The sequence below is a fragment of the Mustela nivalis genome, assembly GCF_964662115.1.
Source record: "Mustela nivalis genome assembly, chromosome: 12".
Taxonomy (NCBI): Eukaryota; Metazoa; Chordata; class Mammalia; order Carnivora; family Mustelidae; genus Mustela; species Mustela nivalis.
In genome coordinates, this window is record NC_139031.1 from 94,630,826 (window position 1) to 94,644,765 (window position 13,940).

At 44.3% G+C, this 13,940-nt stretch overlaps 1 protein-coding gene across 6 annotated transcripts in view; it reads right to left on the reverse strand.

Moving 5' to 3' along the window:
- COBL (cordon-bleu WH2 repeat protein) overlaps positions 1-13,940 on the reverse strand; it is a 261,173-nt gene that overhangs the window by 26,216 nt on the left and 221,017 nt on the right. For all 6 annotated transcript variants that reach the window (XM_082692846.1, XM_082692844.1, XM_082692845.1 and 3 more), the window contains one exon: positions 3,036-3,345. In XM_082692846.1, the coding sequence (XP_082548972.1) occupies positions 3,036-3,345 (310 nt within the window). The remainder of the gene's footprint in view (positions 1-3,035; positions 3,346-13,940) is intronic.

The window sequence follows — 13,940 nt, forward strand, 5'->3', positions numbered from 1 at the left end:
CTCAGGAAATTCCATGGATTTGGGGAGCTGGCACCAGAAACTGTGGATGAAGACCAATTATTTATGAGGTTTATGTTTTTGTCATTTGACCAAATCGATTATTTTTTATGAATCGCAATATCGCACTAACTATGGTCATTCCCTAAAAAGTCCAAGGCAGAGTGTGGATCTCACTCTGAGACAGACAGTGGGTTAGCACAGACAGGGCTGGGAGGCGCAGAGACTACCTTCATCTTCCTTAGACCGCTGGGCTTTTGGAAGCCCAGAGAATTCATGGTTCCCCTTTCCTAAACTAACAGTAGTAATTTTGACAATGTTCCTATCTGATAACCAGGCAGTGCGTACTCTACTCCGCACACTGGGCATTTATAGGCTTATCACACCCCTGAGAGGTAGGAGGCGTTATCTGTGTGTGCACAAGCAGACCACAGGGCCTGTAAAGTTATGAGGACTCGCAAAGGCCAGGCCACTACTTAGCGCTGGCCATGGGCCGGACAGAGCCCCCTGGCTCCCCACCCTGTGACTCTCAAATTCCATGGCCCCCGAGAGATGAGGGCAGAAAAACATGCCCTACTCCCTGCTGGGATAAAGGATCAAGTTCCAAACACTCCATGATTATCCTGGCTGTGGCCACAGGCAACATTAACTCTCCTATTTGGAAAGGAGTCAGCAAGATTTTACATCAGGGGTCAATGCTAGCAAAGCAAAGGATGACTAACATGGGCATCCCTAGGGGCCAGAATTTAAAATGTCTGATTAGCCTCAGATGTAGGGCTCAGGTGTGCAATCTCCATGCAAACTCACAGAACAGACCTGGAGATTACTGTAGAAAGCGACTTTTTTTTTTTAAATGTTTATTGGATGAAGAATGAAATACCATAATTTTTCTCTGCTCTCATAGATGCAAACAGCACAGGCTGACACACTGTGTATGCGTGTGTGGGGGTGGGGGGAGACAAGGATGAGGGTGTGGGGGAGGAAGGGAGCAATTGCTACCTTCTAATTTCCTGTCAGATGAAATACAAACTTGGCCTTGAAATGGTCCCTAAGATTGACGAGCTATACAGTAAAACTATTAGAGGGTGTAATTAACAAATAGGCAAATGCTCACAATAAATCCTGAGGTAAAAAGAAATCAAAATAAATTATTACTGACACTGCCATGACATTAGCCAGGTAAAGATTTGTGTGTTCATATGGACAAAGTGGGAGCTAAACATGAAAAATACAAAGGCATTCATTTGTTTTGGTGATCGGGTTGTGAGGTTTGGGGGAGCATTCTCCTTTTTGTTAATATTTCCATAACATTGTTTGTGTGACTGGTTCTTAAAATTATCTACAGGATGAAAAAACTGATGGGCTGTAGAGAATTGACCTTCTTCTTAGAAGAATGAAGAAGAGATAACAGCAATGGGGTGCTGGGACAAGGTCAGACAGATAAGCCAGGTCTACAGAGCAGAGAACGGGGGGCATATACGTAATCCAAAGTAGGGCTGGGAGTCAGTGCGAAAAAATAGATTTCCTTCTCCACATCACACCCGAAAATAAACCCAGGTAGTTGAGAAGCCCGAATGTGAGAAAGCAACACTAAACTTTTATAAGAAATTCAGATAATCTTTAGTCCTTCAGGGTATGAGAAGGGTCTCTTAAAATGCAAAGACTATACACATTCAGGAGAAAAGGGACAAATTTAAGAATATTAAAATCAAAAAGCAATTTTTATGCAACGAGAAGACAAAGTTACATTCAAGGCACAGTCTGAAAGACTCCCTGTGCGGAGTAGAGAACTGATTGACAGAGTGAGAAGAAATTAGAGAATTTTTAAAAAAAAGTAACGTCCCAGTTTTTGTTTTTTGTTTTGTTTTGCTTTTTTGTTTTTGTTTTTGTTTTTTTTAAAGGGCAGTCTATGGGGGTGCCTGGGTGGCTCAGTTGGTTAAGTACCTAATTCTTTTTTTTTTTTTTTTTAATTTATTTATTTGTCAGAGAGAGAGAGCGAGAGCGAGCACAGGCAGACACAGTGGAAGGCAGAGTCAGAGGGAGAAGCAGGCTCCCTGCAGAGCAAGGAGCCCGATGTGGGACTCGATCCCAGGACGCTGGGATCATGACCTGAGCCGAAGGTAGTTGCTTAACAAACTGAGCCACCCAGGCGTCAGTACCTAATTCTTAATTCTGGAACAGGTCGTGTGATCTCAGGTCATGGGATCTAGCCCTGAGTCAGGCTCTGCGCTGGGCATGGAGCCTGCGTGAGATTCCCTCTCTGCCTCCTCCTCCATCCTTCTCCCCATTCTTGGGCACACTTTTCTCTCCCTCAAAAAAAAAAATAATAATAAAATTAAAAAGGACAGTCTATAGAAAGGGAAGTCATGCAAGAAGACAATCAAAGTGATAATGCACATATGACAAGATGCGCATTCTCACTAATCAGAAAACCGTGAAAAGCACATGACATGCCACCGAAGCGGCGGTGCACTGAGCACAGATGTTGGTGCAGGTGTGGATGTCAGGCCGCTGGAGACCACTGTAGGGCCTGTAAACCCAGACACTCGTTTTGGAGAGCAATTTGGCGACAGTCCATAGTTGAGGATGGGTTTTTCTGGACGTGCACTAATTTGTCCTCTAGAAAGCGCTCTGTATGTAAAAGGAGACATACGTCTGACTTTTTCATTGTTTCCAGGGCTGTGGAAAACCAGTATGACCTAAGTGCCCATTAATTAAAAAGTAGAAAAATAAATGAACTCATGAGACACATATCATCACGGATCAATGTTAAAAACATGATGTTGAGTGAGAAAGGACACTGAGTATATGGCACCATTTACATAAAAGGAGAAACAAGCCAATCTCGGGTATGGCTTATAACCACCTACAAGTCTGGAAAGAGTCTGAAGACTGGGTTGTGGGTCGCAAACCCCCGCACTGAGGAGTGGCAACTTCGGAGGGCGCCTGCCACGCGTTGGCCGCGTTACTGTGAACAAAAGACCTTCCTCCCCGAAGCTAGGACGCCCCCCTCCCCGCCCAGTTGTCCCCTCACTCACCTTGGATGCCAGTTCCCAGAGTTGCTCCTCTCCCACGTGGGGCTCTTGTGGGGACCCGGTTCTGGAGTTCCAGCCAGGTCCTGGTCACTGCCGTCTTCCTGGTCTGTGGCCCACTTATCTTTGGATTTCAAGCTGTCGTGTTGGGAGTCCAGGGAGATGATGTCTGACGGGGAGCTCACCACTCCAGAGTCCTCAGCTGTGTCTTCTGATGCAAAACAGCTGCTGACAGACACTGTCTCCTCGGCCTCAGACAGCACCGGCGGGACCCTGTCTGTGCCGCAGGGACTGCTGGGGCCCAGGGGCAGGCTCACTGGACAAGACACGGCAAGGACAGGTCAGCCAGCACGTTTCCACACCAACCTGCCTGACTCACCTGCGATTGGAATTCGGGCTACGAGGAATCAAGCAAGACCTGTTCCAACCCGACAGCTCCCTCCAGAAACACTTTAACTTGGAGGAACCGAGGCATATATGTGATCGAGAGCAGAACTGTCCCTAAAAAACCACATTACGAGTCAGACTTTTGGATTTTTATCTCCTATCTGACTCCGGGCAAGCATATTTAAAAATCCAGAAGAATGACACAGTGGACGCAGTTCTGTGAAGTTGTTTTAAAATGAGTTCTTTAAAAAAGAACATAATCACTCCCCAATATAAACAGATTTATAAATAGCTAATACTGTTTGGGAACTTCTGACAAATGTTCAGTGTAAACATCTGAAATTTTAAAGGTGTGCTGTGTTGGCATCTGGCCCCCTCTTCATTTTTATTTTATTTATCCTCCCCTTCACTTTTACACATGAGACCGGGAGATCTGGTCCCAAGAAGAGGTGATCTTAGAGGATCACCTCCAAGAAAAATGAAAAAGAACCAGAACAAGTATGTTGGGTGGAGGTCCTCTGGCCCCTTGAGCATGAAGTGAGCTTTACCACAGCAGAAAAAATAAGACCCAGAGATTTGCAAGGATCAGAGTTCCATGGAACTTAAATATTAATGATGGGGGAACACTGTACCCATTTGGCAACCATACCCAGCAAGCTCTTCAGACACAGATGCATTAAGCTTGCAAGTAGAGTGCGCTCCCGGGTTCTCTGAAGTCACTGCTCGCTCCAAGCCCGGAGGATGACAGAAGCACCCAATTTTGGACCGGCTGCCTAGCCTAGCAGGGATGTTTCCTTTTAATTTCATGTAGAAACAGATTTTAAACTTCAGTATCTCAGCCCTGGTGGGCCAGGAAGTAAAGGATTATGTTGTGTTGGGAGTATCGTGTATTTTATTTATTTAGTATTTGTAAATTTTTTTTTTTTTTTTTTTGTATTTTGTTTCAAAACCGTTCTCTGATAGAGAGCTGCTGGGTGCCTATTGTGAATACAGGCCATAGGCGTTCCCAGGGCTCACTGCACATATCAGGCACCGAAACCAGGAGCCAGCGTCCCTGTCCTTAACCTCGCCATGGTTTTCACGGGATAGCACACTGGCAACGTAGAATTAACAAGTCCCAAACAGAGCCAAGGAGAACATTCCGTCAGGGGTTGGCTTATTTGAGATCCCCCAAAATAAAATAAACAAAAGAACAAAAATTAAAAAAAAAAATAGACATTTCACAACAGAGCTCAAAAGTATAGACCAGAACACAAAGGAGGAATTGTTTAGAGAGGCAGAAATGCACAAGGCAATGTGTCCGAATGCAGTGAATGCTTTTGACAATGCCTGCCTTCCCTAGGCGTTCTTCCTGGCTTTTGTTGCCCGGCTCTTAATTAGAGGGTAAATAGAAAGGAAACACTGCCTCGGAACCAGGACAGCCAGACCCTCCCTGTCCCTGTTCGCTGATGAGCTGTCGCACCTTGAAGGCGGCCAGCTGTGCTGCCCACACAGCGGGTGACTCCACCACGTGATGGCATTCTGGGGACCCCTGCTCAGAGGGGCCCCACCGCACAGCCATCAACGGTGGCCCAGATGGCCAAGCCAGACCCCTGTTTCCCTGCCTTCCCTTTTGTCACTGTCGCACAACAAGTAGGTCAATTAAGTTCACACTTTTTCCTCTACGTGGTGTAGGACACCGAGGAAGAGCATAAAGATTTCAGGTCACAGAGACCTGCATTCGAATCCCAGCCAAGCAGCTGAATGGTGGCTAGGGCAGGGGTCTGGATGGACCCATCTGTCTCAGTTTTGTCTGGGAGGAGGCTCATGGGCCACCAGAGGACTGTGGGGAGGGCTCGGCGTGATGCCCATCACAGTGCAATGGTCCTGGTGTGTCTCCACAGCTGGTGTGTGTGTGGGGAGTGCTGTGGGGGTGTGTGCGCCAAGATGGGAAGGGCTCTGTGATCGGACTCAGGACACAGATTTCCAGTCCTAGAGTCTAGGCAATCTGGGGACACATGGTTGATGAGGGGACAGACACACACACAGAGATGGACGGTGGAGATCGACGGTGCCATATGCTAATACCAACTCTAGGTGCATTTGCACAGGTTGAATACGGCTGGCTGGTCAGAGGGAGGGGTCAACGCACAGCAGGCACCATATAGGTGTTCCGCGCAGCCCGGGCCCCCTTCTTCCCACTAGCAGTCACTTCCCGAGTGGGAAGTAACCCCAAGGGGTCTGCTCCCCGAAGCTGACCTCTCAAGGGGTCCCTCCTGCAGCTGGGGCATTCTCCTGACCCACACAAGCCCTGGAAATGCATCCCTGGTGGACGGGGAACTCCAAGCCCATAAGGTCCCCTTTCTCTCCAGAATGCTGGTCAGGGCTTGCTTTATATCCTTCAGAAGTTTTGAGGGGGAAAAAAAAAGTTGAAAGTCACTGCTCTAAATTAAGCCAACTGCAAACCTAAACCGACGAGGTGTGAGAAGGCATCTGGAGCGTGTACGTGTGAACCTATTTTCACGATACACAGTAAAGACGGCAGTGACCGGAGCTCCCCTCTTGCCCAGGTGAGCCCTCCACTTCTCATGGATCCCCTTCCGGGGCCTGGGTAGCTGCATCGTTAAACCTGCTAGGCAGGTGTTCAGTGAACACCTCTCCCCCACCCCCCACCCCCCACCCATGCACCATGCATGGGGGCCCAGGGAGCTGGAGCTGGGCAGGAGCGTAAGAGCATTCCTGCTCTCAGGAGGGTGGTCACACAGGCATTGGAAGGACGGATGCATAAGTGCCGAGGGACAAGGAACGGGAGCAATGCCACATGCAGCAGGTGGTGGGGACGTGTCGGCAAGGATGGGAGGAGAGAGCGATGGCAGTGATGCGGGCACTCAGCCCAGGGCACAGGCCAAGGAGAGAGCAGCAGTTGCAAGGGCTCAGACTCCTGTGAGTGACTTCCTGCCACACTTCTTGGGGAGCCATCGAAGATAGAAAGGACCATTCCCAGGAGGGTCCAACCTGGCTCGTTGTGATTTTCATGTCTGTCTGCAGTCAGTTTTGTCAGTCTGAGAATCTTTGCCTGGAATCAGATACCCCCTCCAACCCAACCTTACTCTCCCTGCCCTGACTTCACATCTTTCCTCTGCTGGGCTGGTTTCTACTATTAGCCCTGTGAGCTGTAACATGTTTTGACAGTTTCTGAAAAAGTCGGGAGACTTTTTGCTTTATCGATAAACAGAAGCCCCAAATATTAAAGCTTGGAGGTGCTTTGGCTGTCATGAGATTGGGGCCTTCTAGATCCTTCTGTGCACACCTCACCTCCCTCTCCTAGTCCCTGATTCTAGGAAGCCAGTGGTCCAGGGACCCCAGCCTGACATCCAGGGGCAGATGGATGAAGGCTGGATTAAGAGCCTGAATCCCACATTGAGGTCCAAGTTCTGCTCTGAACTTGGAATAGCTTTTCCCCTTTCTATAAAATAAGCGGATTCTGATGAGCTCTAAAGTCCCTTCCAGAAACAGAATGCTACCATTCTCTGAAATCCTAAATCAAAATGTGAGACACAAACATTCTTCGGATAATTGACTGGTGACTAACTAGGAATTGTAAAAGGAATATGACAACATTGATATCCTTTCTGCTGTCTTCTGTTGGCCCTAAAAGTGTAGCTCATGATTTCTGAGTTAATTAATTCGCTGGCAAGTTTGCTCTTCTCTTAAGGTGTGAACAACATTTTGGAGCTAAAAAGTTATCATGGCAAGATTTTTGCAAATGTGAAAAACACACTTAATTTGTCATTAGCAGAAGCCTTATAAAAATTCGTGATTAAATTCTCTTCCAAATGAACAGCTGTAAAACCTGAATAAGAAATACTAATCCTTTCATTGTCCTCCACCTTAACTTTATGATAGGCATGGTTCAAATACCATTCGATCTACACGAGAGCTTCAAGAAATTTCTCTAGCTAAGACGTAAGGAAGAAAATGCTCATTTAAGGCTCCCAATTCCTCAAGGTGAACATCATAGTGTTCCGTTCAATATGAATTTCATTGAGTTTTTCTTTTACAAAGTCCCCAAAGAAAATATCAAACACTACATCTAAGGATCTTCCGAGGACTTCTGTAACAGATTCAGTTTTGAGTGATTTTATTAAATGCAAAGGAAAGATCACGTGTCCTGAGGTATTGTTCACTTGCTGGTCACTACCAAGGGAGGCTTCCCAGGGTCATGTCCACCACATGGATGGGAGCCAGAGACAAGGTCTCACAGGCTTCTTCGCCATCTCAGCACGCCACTCACAGCCAGGAAGCAATGCTCCTCCTTTATCTCCATCTACTGTGAATTAGAACCCTATGTTCTAGATTGGAATAGAGGCAAAAATAAGGGAACTCCTGGCAAAGTACCCAGGAACCAGTGGTGCAAACGGGTAGGTGCATGTTAGCAATTTTTGTCATCTACATCCCCTAGTAAGAACCAACTCCTAACATTTTTAATTGACACAGGAAAATTTCCATTATGAGTTCAATAGGTTGCAACAGATGTAATTTCTACTGCACTGTAAATATTAATACTTTAAAAAATGTTCCTTCCTCCCTTCCTCCCTTCCTTCCTTCCTTCCTTTTTCTTTTTAAGAGAGTGAGAGAGAGCATGAGAGGGGTGGAGGGAGGAGCAGAGGAGGAGAGAGCACCTCCATCTGTCTCCATGCTCACTGTGGGGCATGATGAAGGGCTTGAGCTTCTGACCCTGAGAAAATGACCTGAGCCAAAATCAAGACTCAGACACTTAGAACTGACTGAGATACCCAGGTGCCCCCCAAATATTTCCATTTTTAAATGCAATCAAAGGAATCTGAAAGAGACAGTATTTGGATACCTACAAGCCCCCATGTAACAGGGAGTGAGCGAATTCTTTTAACAGGCACTGTTTCGGAGTATCTCATTTTTCCGGAACTGATTTCTGTTCCACGACTGCGTACCATCTCATCCGTTGAACTACTTTACCCTTGAGAGCTTTTTATCTTAATCACATTTCCTTGTTATAAAATATGTATATAAATTAATTTTTTATTTTTATTTCCTCTCACCATAACATGGCAGTGTTAAATTCTTTACTTGACAGGAAGTGGTTATCCCTGTGATAAGTAACAGAAAGCATTCAGTACAAATGGCATAAATATTTTAGAAATTTTGACACTTGTTTCAACAAAAAGGTAACATTTCATTGAAAGGGTCTCTCACAGTGAGCTAGATGAGGCTTTTTTCAATTAATTCCTTTAAAATGACTGGATTATTTATTGCTAGCATAGGGCGGGGTTTGCCATAAATGGAGGCTCATATTTTTCATTCTTACTGGCATTAAGTACCAGGAAGCCTTGTTCACATGAATAAGTACAGGTCAATTAAGCCTTTAAACTCTTCCTCTGGTATATATCACTTAATTGATCTTTCATAAAATTTATGTTTAATGAGCTGTAAGTCAATGACTCAATTAGATTCTTTGTCAGTTCAGCTGGAAAGAAGACTTGGGAATCACCTGATGCTCAAAAGAATCTGCTGACAGGTCCTTTGACTTCTTACGTGCTCACTCCACTAGCAAGAATTCCACTGGTCCTTCCATCAGGCACCAAGAATGGGTCTGCCCATCTCAGAGAACTGTACCCAAGTGGGATTCCCGATGGCTGAGTGTTACACCTGTGTTTTGTGAGGGAGGAGAAGGAAGGGTGTTCCTACAAGTGGAGGGGGGCAGGGGTGCTGACACTGAGGTGAGCTCCCAGGCACCCCACTTAAGAACAAATACAAAAATGGAGGCATAACCTCTGGGAATGGATTCCCTTGGAAAGTCTCAGTGTTCTCCAAGGGAAATGCCTCCCCCAGCTTAAAACCACCCACGAAGGGGCACCTGGGTGGATCAGTCAGTTAGGTGTCTGCCTTTTTAGGTCATGATCTCAAGGTCCTGGGATCGAGTCCCACACTGGGCTCCCTGCTAGGTGGGGAGTCTGCTTCTCCCTCTGCCGTCCACTCCCCCGTTTGTGTGCTCTCTCTCTCTTTCTCTCAAGTGAAGGTATATTTTAAAAACCACCAACACACACAATACAAGTCAGGTTAAGAGCTGGGGTAGGGAGCACATAGAGAGTGCCCCAGGAAGACAGAAGTGGGGCTGCTCTTTCTAACAAGAGCGGGCGTGAAAGTGACCACTGAACGAAATCTTGAAACAAACATGGGGTGGGCAGGTGGTGTGCAGAAGGATCAAAGAATGTGTAGTGGCAAGGAAACTTGAGGTCAAATGGGAAATGTCAGGTTCTGTTGAAATTCGTTGGGCTCTGTGTCATCTCCTGGGCTGCATAGCATCCTGTCCATGTGGAGGTAGGTGTGTGCAAATGCTCAGGGGGAAGGGGGTGAAGAGGATGGGTGTAGAGGAGACCCTCTGTCACCAGTATTACATGGATTCTGCCTTGACTGGGGGCCCTAATCCTGCCTGCCTTCTTTTTCTCTAGTTAATTCCTTTGGTAATTTGCTCAAAAGTTCAGGTATTCATTCCTCTTCAAAATGACAGCTTCTCTAGTTGGATGGGCACTATTTAACATTTAACATCAGCGTTCTGGTCCAAAAGCCCCACAGACCGGGGCCTCTCAAAGATACTGCATGGTGCAGAAAAACATGTAGCCAGTTCACTGGAAAGCATTATTATAGACACAAACACACACACGCGTGCGCGTGCTTCTTCAAGAAGATAGGATAATGAAGACTTTCAAAATACCCATGGATCTAAAATAGCCCAGATTCTCTTAAGAGTCAAGTCATGTATTCTTGGTATCAGTCAACCCATATTTCTTTAGAGTTTAATCCTGATCCTAGAATCCTGATGCTCCTCGGAGAAACGGGGAGAAAAAGTTTCAATTTCCACCACTGTAAGGCAGGGCTGAGTTACAGTTACTATCCTGTAAGGACATATATAGGGAACAGATGTTGCTTTTGTCTGTCCAGCACTATCCCCCTCTCTGTTGGTGCTAAATGAAATCCTCCCTCCGGTGGATAACCTATTTCTCAGTATCTGGGAATATCTAACAACTACCCCTACCTATCTAACAACCAATATCTAACAACTGCCAGGGAGAGTGGGCATGAGGTGGACCAAAATCTGGCCAATTTAAACTGTGCACACAACAGTAGAGACAAAGAAGGACATGTGTCCTAAGCTGGACAGATCAAGACCCATCTCGGGACCTTCCCACCAGAGTTCCTGGAGAAGATGTTCTCATTGGGCTGGAGTCAATGGAATGGGGGAGTATTGGATAAATGGTAGTCACTTGGACTAGCACATGGAGAGAGCTTGTCCACAGATGGGGGAAAAACACAGTCCTATGACAGTAATTGGGTACTGGGACTCAGCCATGACCATAATGAGGATTCATCTCTTGGTATCCTCAGTTATGTGAGCCAAATAACTCCCATAAAAAACCATTTTTCTTAACTAGTTCAAGACATGTTTCTGTCTCTTGGAAATAAAGAGTTGGGTCTAATCAGTGTGTAAATTGCCCTGATATTTTCATAAATACACCTAAATATTTGCTAAATATAAACACTATAATGTCAAATATATTTAATATAAATATTAGATAAATTAGTGTATTTATTAATGGGGTAACTAGATATATAACATATATAAATATGTAATTTAAATATATAATATACAAATTAATTATAACATCATTATCAGTATATAAATAGAAAATGCAATTAGAAATATACGTCTGTTTTGCATTATGGGGTTTCCATTATGGGAAATTTTACAAAATGAGACAGTTGCTTATCATGTGGTTCCGTTTTCTAGATTTATTTTCCATTATTTGAGTTACATATTTTAGTAGTTGTAATTTCAAGACAGTTTAATTTGGATCCAGTTCATTCTCTAAGCCCTCTTGAAGATTGTCTTCATTTAACCCTCATCCTTGACCATCAGTATGGCTAAATCCAAGCAAGATTCAGTTTACAATCTTCCTTCAAGACTGTATTCTCAATCCCTTCTTTTCTGGCATCCTGCCTCACAGATGAGAATCCATATGCTACCAGGGTTCTTTTGAGTTATCTATAACCTTCTCTCTTGAAGCTGGTAAGAATTTCCTCTTAATCTGTGAATATCAAAATTTCAGCAAAGTGTGTCTGTATTTAATGTCCAAGAACTTTTGGATGTTTTTTTATTCATTTATTTATTCGCCTACTCTTGTTTTATGTATGTGATAATCTATTAAACTCTCTGAAGCAATATTTAAAGTTCTATTCTGTTTCCTAAATTAACTCTACTTCTTTTGGGGTCAGTTCTTCTGATCAATTTGTTGCCCCTCTTCCATGCAATAAGAAAAAAAAAAGTTTAGTGATTCTTGACTGCTTATTTTTTTTATAAGATTTACTTTCTTATTTATTTTAGAGAGACACAGAAAGAGAGAGGTTGCATTCCAGTGGGGGAAGGGAGAGAGAAAAGGAAAGAATCTCAAGCAGACTCCACATTGAGTGTAGAGCCTGACATGAAGCTTGATCTCATGACCACGAGATCATGACCTGAGCTAAAACCAAGAGTCAGACACTTAACCGACTGAGCCATCTGGTGCCCCTTTTGACTGCTTTCATGTGTTTAAATGAGGGTGTCAATAACAGTAGGGAGTGGAATTATTTCACACATATGAACATCACTGTTTCCTTGGGATACAATAGAAATCCCTATGGCAATTGGGCATGGGCAGAGTTCCATGTGCAATGAGGGAAGTCACTTTCTGGGGAGGACTTCAGTGGGATGGGGTGTGCAGTTTCTCTCGGCAGCCATAACGCTTCATAATGGCTGACTGTCCTTCAGCTAGGTTCAGCCATCTTGAAACTGAAGTTTCATTCTGTTGTCCTATGCCTGCTTTAGCAATAGGGATGCAGGATTATTCCTTTATCCTGATGTCTGGCTTTAAAGGTTGCCTAAAATAGTAGACCATTGGCAACTTACTATCAGATAATATGGTCCAACCTTGACATTTTAAAGTCCTACGATGGTAGCTGGATGTTGACACTCTGCACTGTCCAGATGGACATTTATGTACCTCTAATTTAATCCAATGCCCTCTGCAATGTGGGTATCATTATTCATATTTTGCAAATTATAAACGAAGCGCCAGCCAACAAATTATTTCATCTATCCCTGAGGATACATATTGCAAAAACATACTCTGCCAGACCCATTAAAGGGGCAAGTCCATTCAAAATCACACAAAATCACCTGTTATGCAAGAACAAAATTAAGTTTCTTTTGCCAAGAAATGGATTTTAAGGAGAATTCCTATATGTAAACTTTTCTAAATGAAAAGATTTTCTTCCCTATTCTGTGGAACAAATCTTGATGCCAGTTGTCCAAGGATTTCAATATATTCTAAACTATGTTTGAGAAAATAGCTCAGTCCTTTTATATATTTCTGGGGCTTCATTTCTGAAGGAAGCATATACTTCATGCTGGCAAGAACAAAGCCGATGCTTTAGTTTTCATCATCAAAACAGAAAACCCTGTCTCCAGTTCGTCTAGAATGTTAAAACACATGAATTGTATTTAATCAACACCTCAGAAAATTTGATGTTCTGGGACTTTCCAAGTTGCCACGGGGCTCGATTTTGAATTGACTATGAGTCAGGTCTGGCGTAAAGCAAAGGTGAGTCATTTGCATTTCAGATAGGCAATCTAAGAAAAATACAGTCCGTTTCTTCCGCTAGTTTCTTCCATGATCTATCCCTTATCACCAGAACTCTAGAGAACAAAATGTTTAGCTTTCTAGAACATTCTGTTCAGCCACTGCTACTGACCTAAGACTGGCATCAAAGTGACCGAATGAGGAATGTTTCTGGAGTCTTACACAGAGCTGTTGTTAGCATCCATCATATACTCAGGATTTCATAAAAGGAATCATTTTAATTTGTCCTAAAATTTAGATGTTCCCTTTTCCCTGTTTTGATTAAACGGACGGGTCATTTGACCAAGGGTTCTCCCCATCTTCCGGCCCCCAGGCCCCCATCTTTTGTTTGTACCAAGATGGGGAGATCACGGAGTACAGACAAAATTGTCACTGCAATAAAGCATCTCGGTAGGTGTTTTTAAGAAAAACTAACCAGAAAAAAGAAAACCCTTTGCCTTTTTCATTCTTTCTGTAATGTATGTTAGATTATAAAGTTCCTTCTCTGTCGGTCTGTCCTTCCATTTCCTTACTCATGGTTTCTGAAGTTCTACCAGCTGTAACATCTACTAAACATTAACACTTCCAGCTGATGGGTGTAAGAATATCTTTTTTTTCCTTTTTCCTTTTGGTTTTCAGGCCTGGGAACCTGAGGAACTCCTGCCCGCCTTGCTTTGGTGGCTGGATGGATTCATCAAGAGGCTAAGGTTTGGGGCACCTGGGTGGCTCAGTCAGTTGAGTGTCTGACTCTTGGTTTTCGCTCAGGTCATGATCTCAGGGTCCTGAGATCGAGCCCTGCATTGGGCTCTGTGCTCAGCGAAGAGTCTGCTTATCCCTCTCCCTCTGCTCCTCC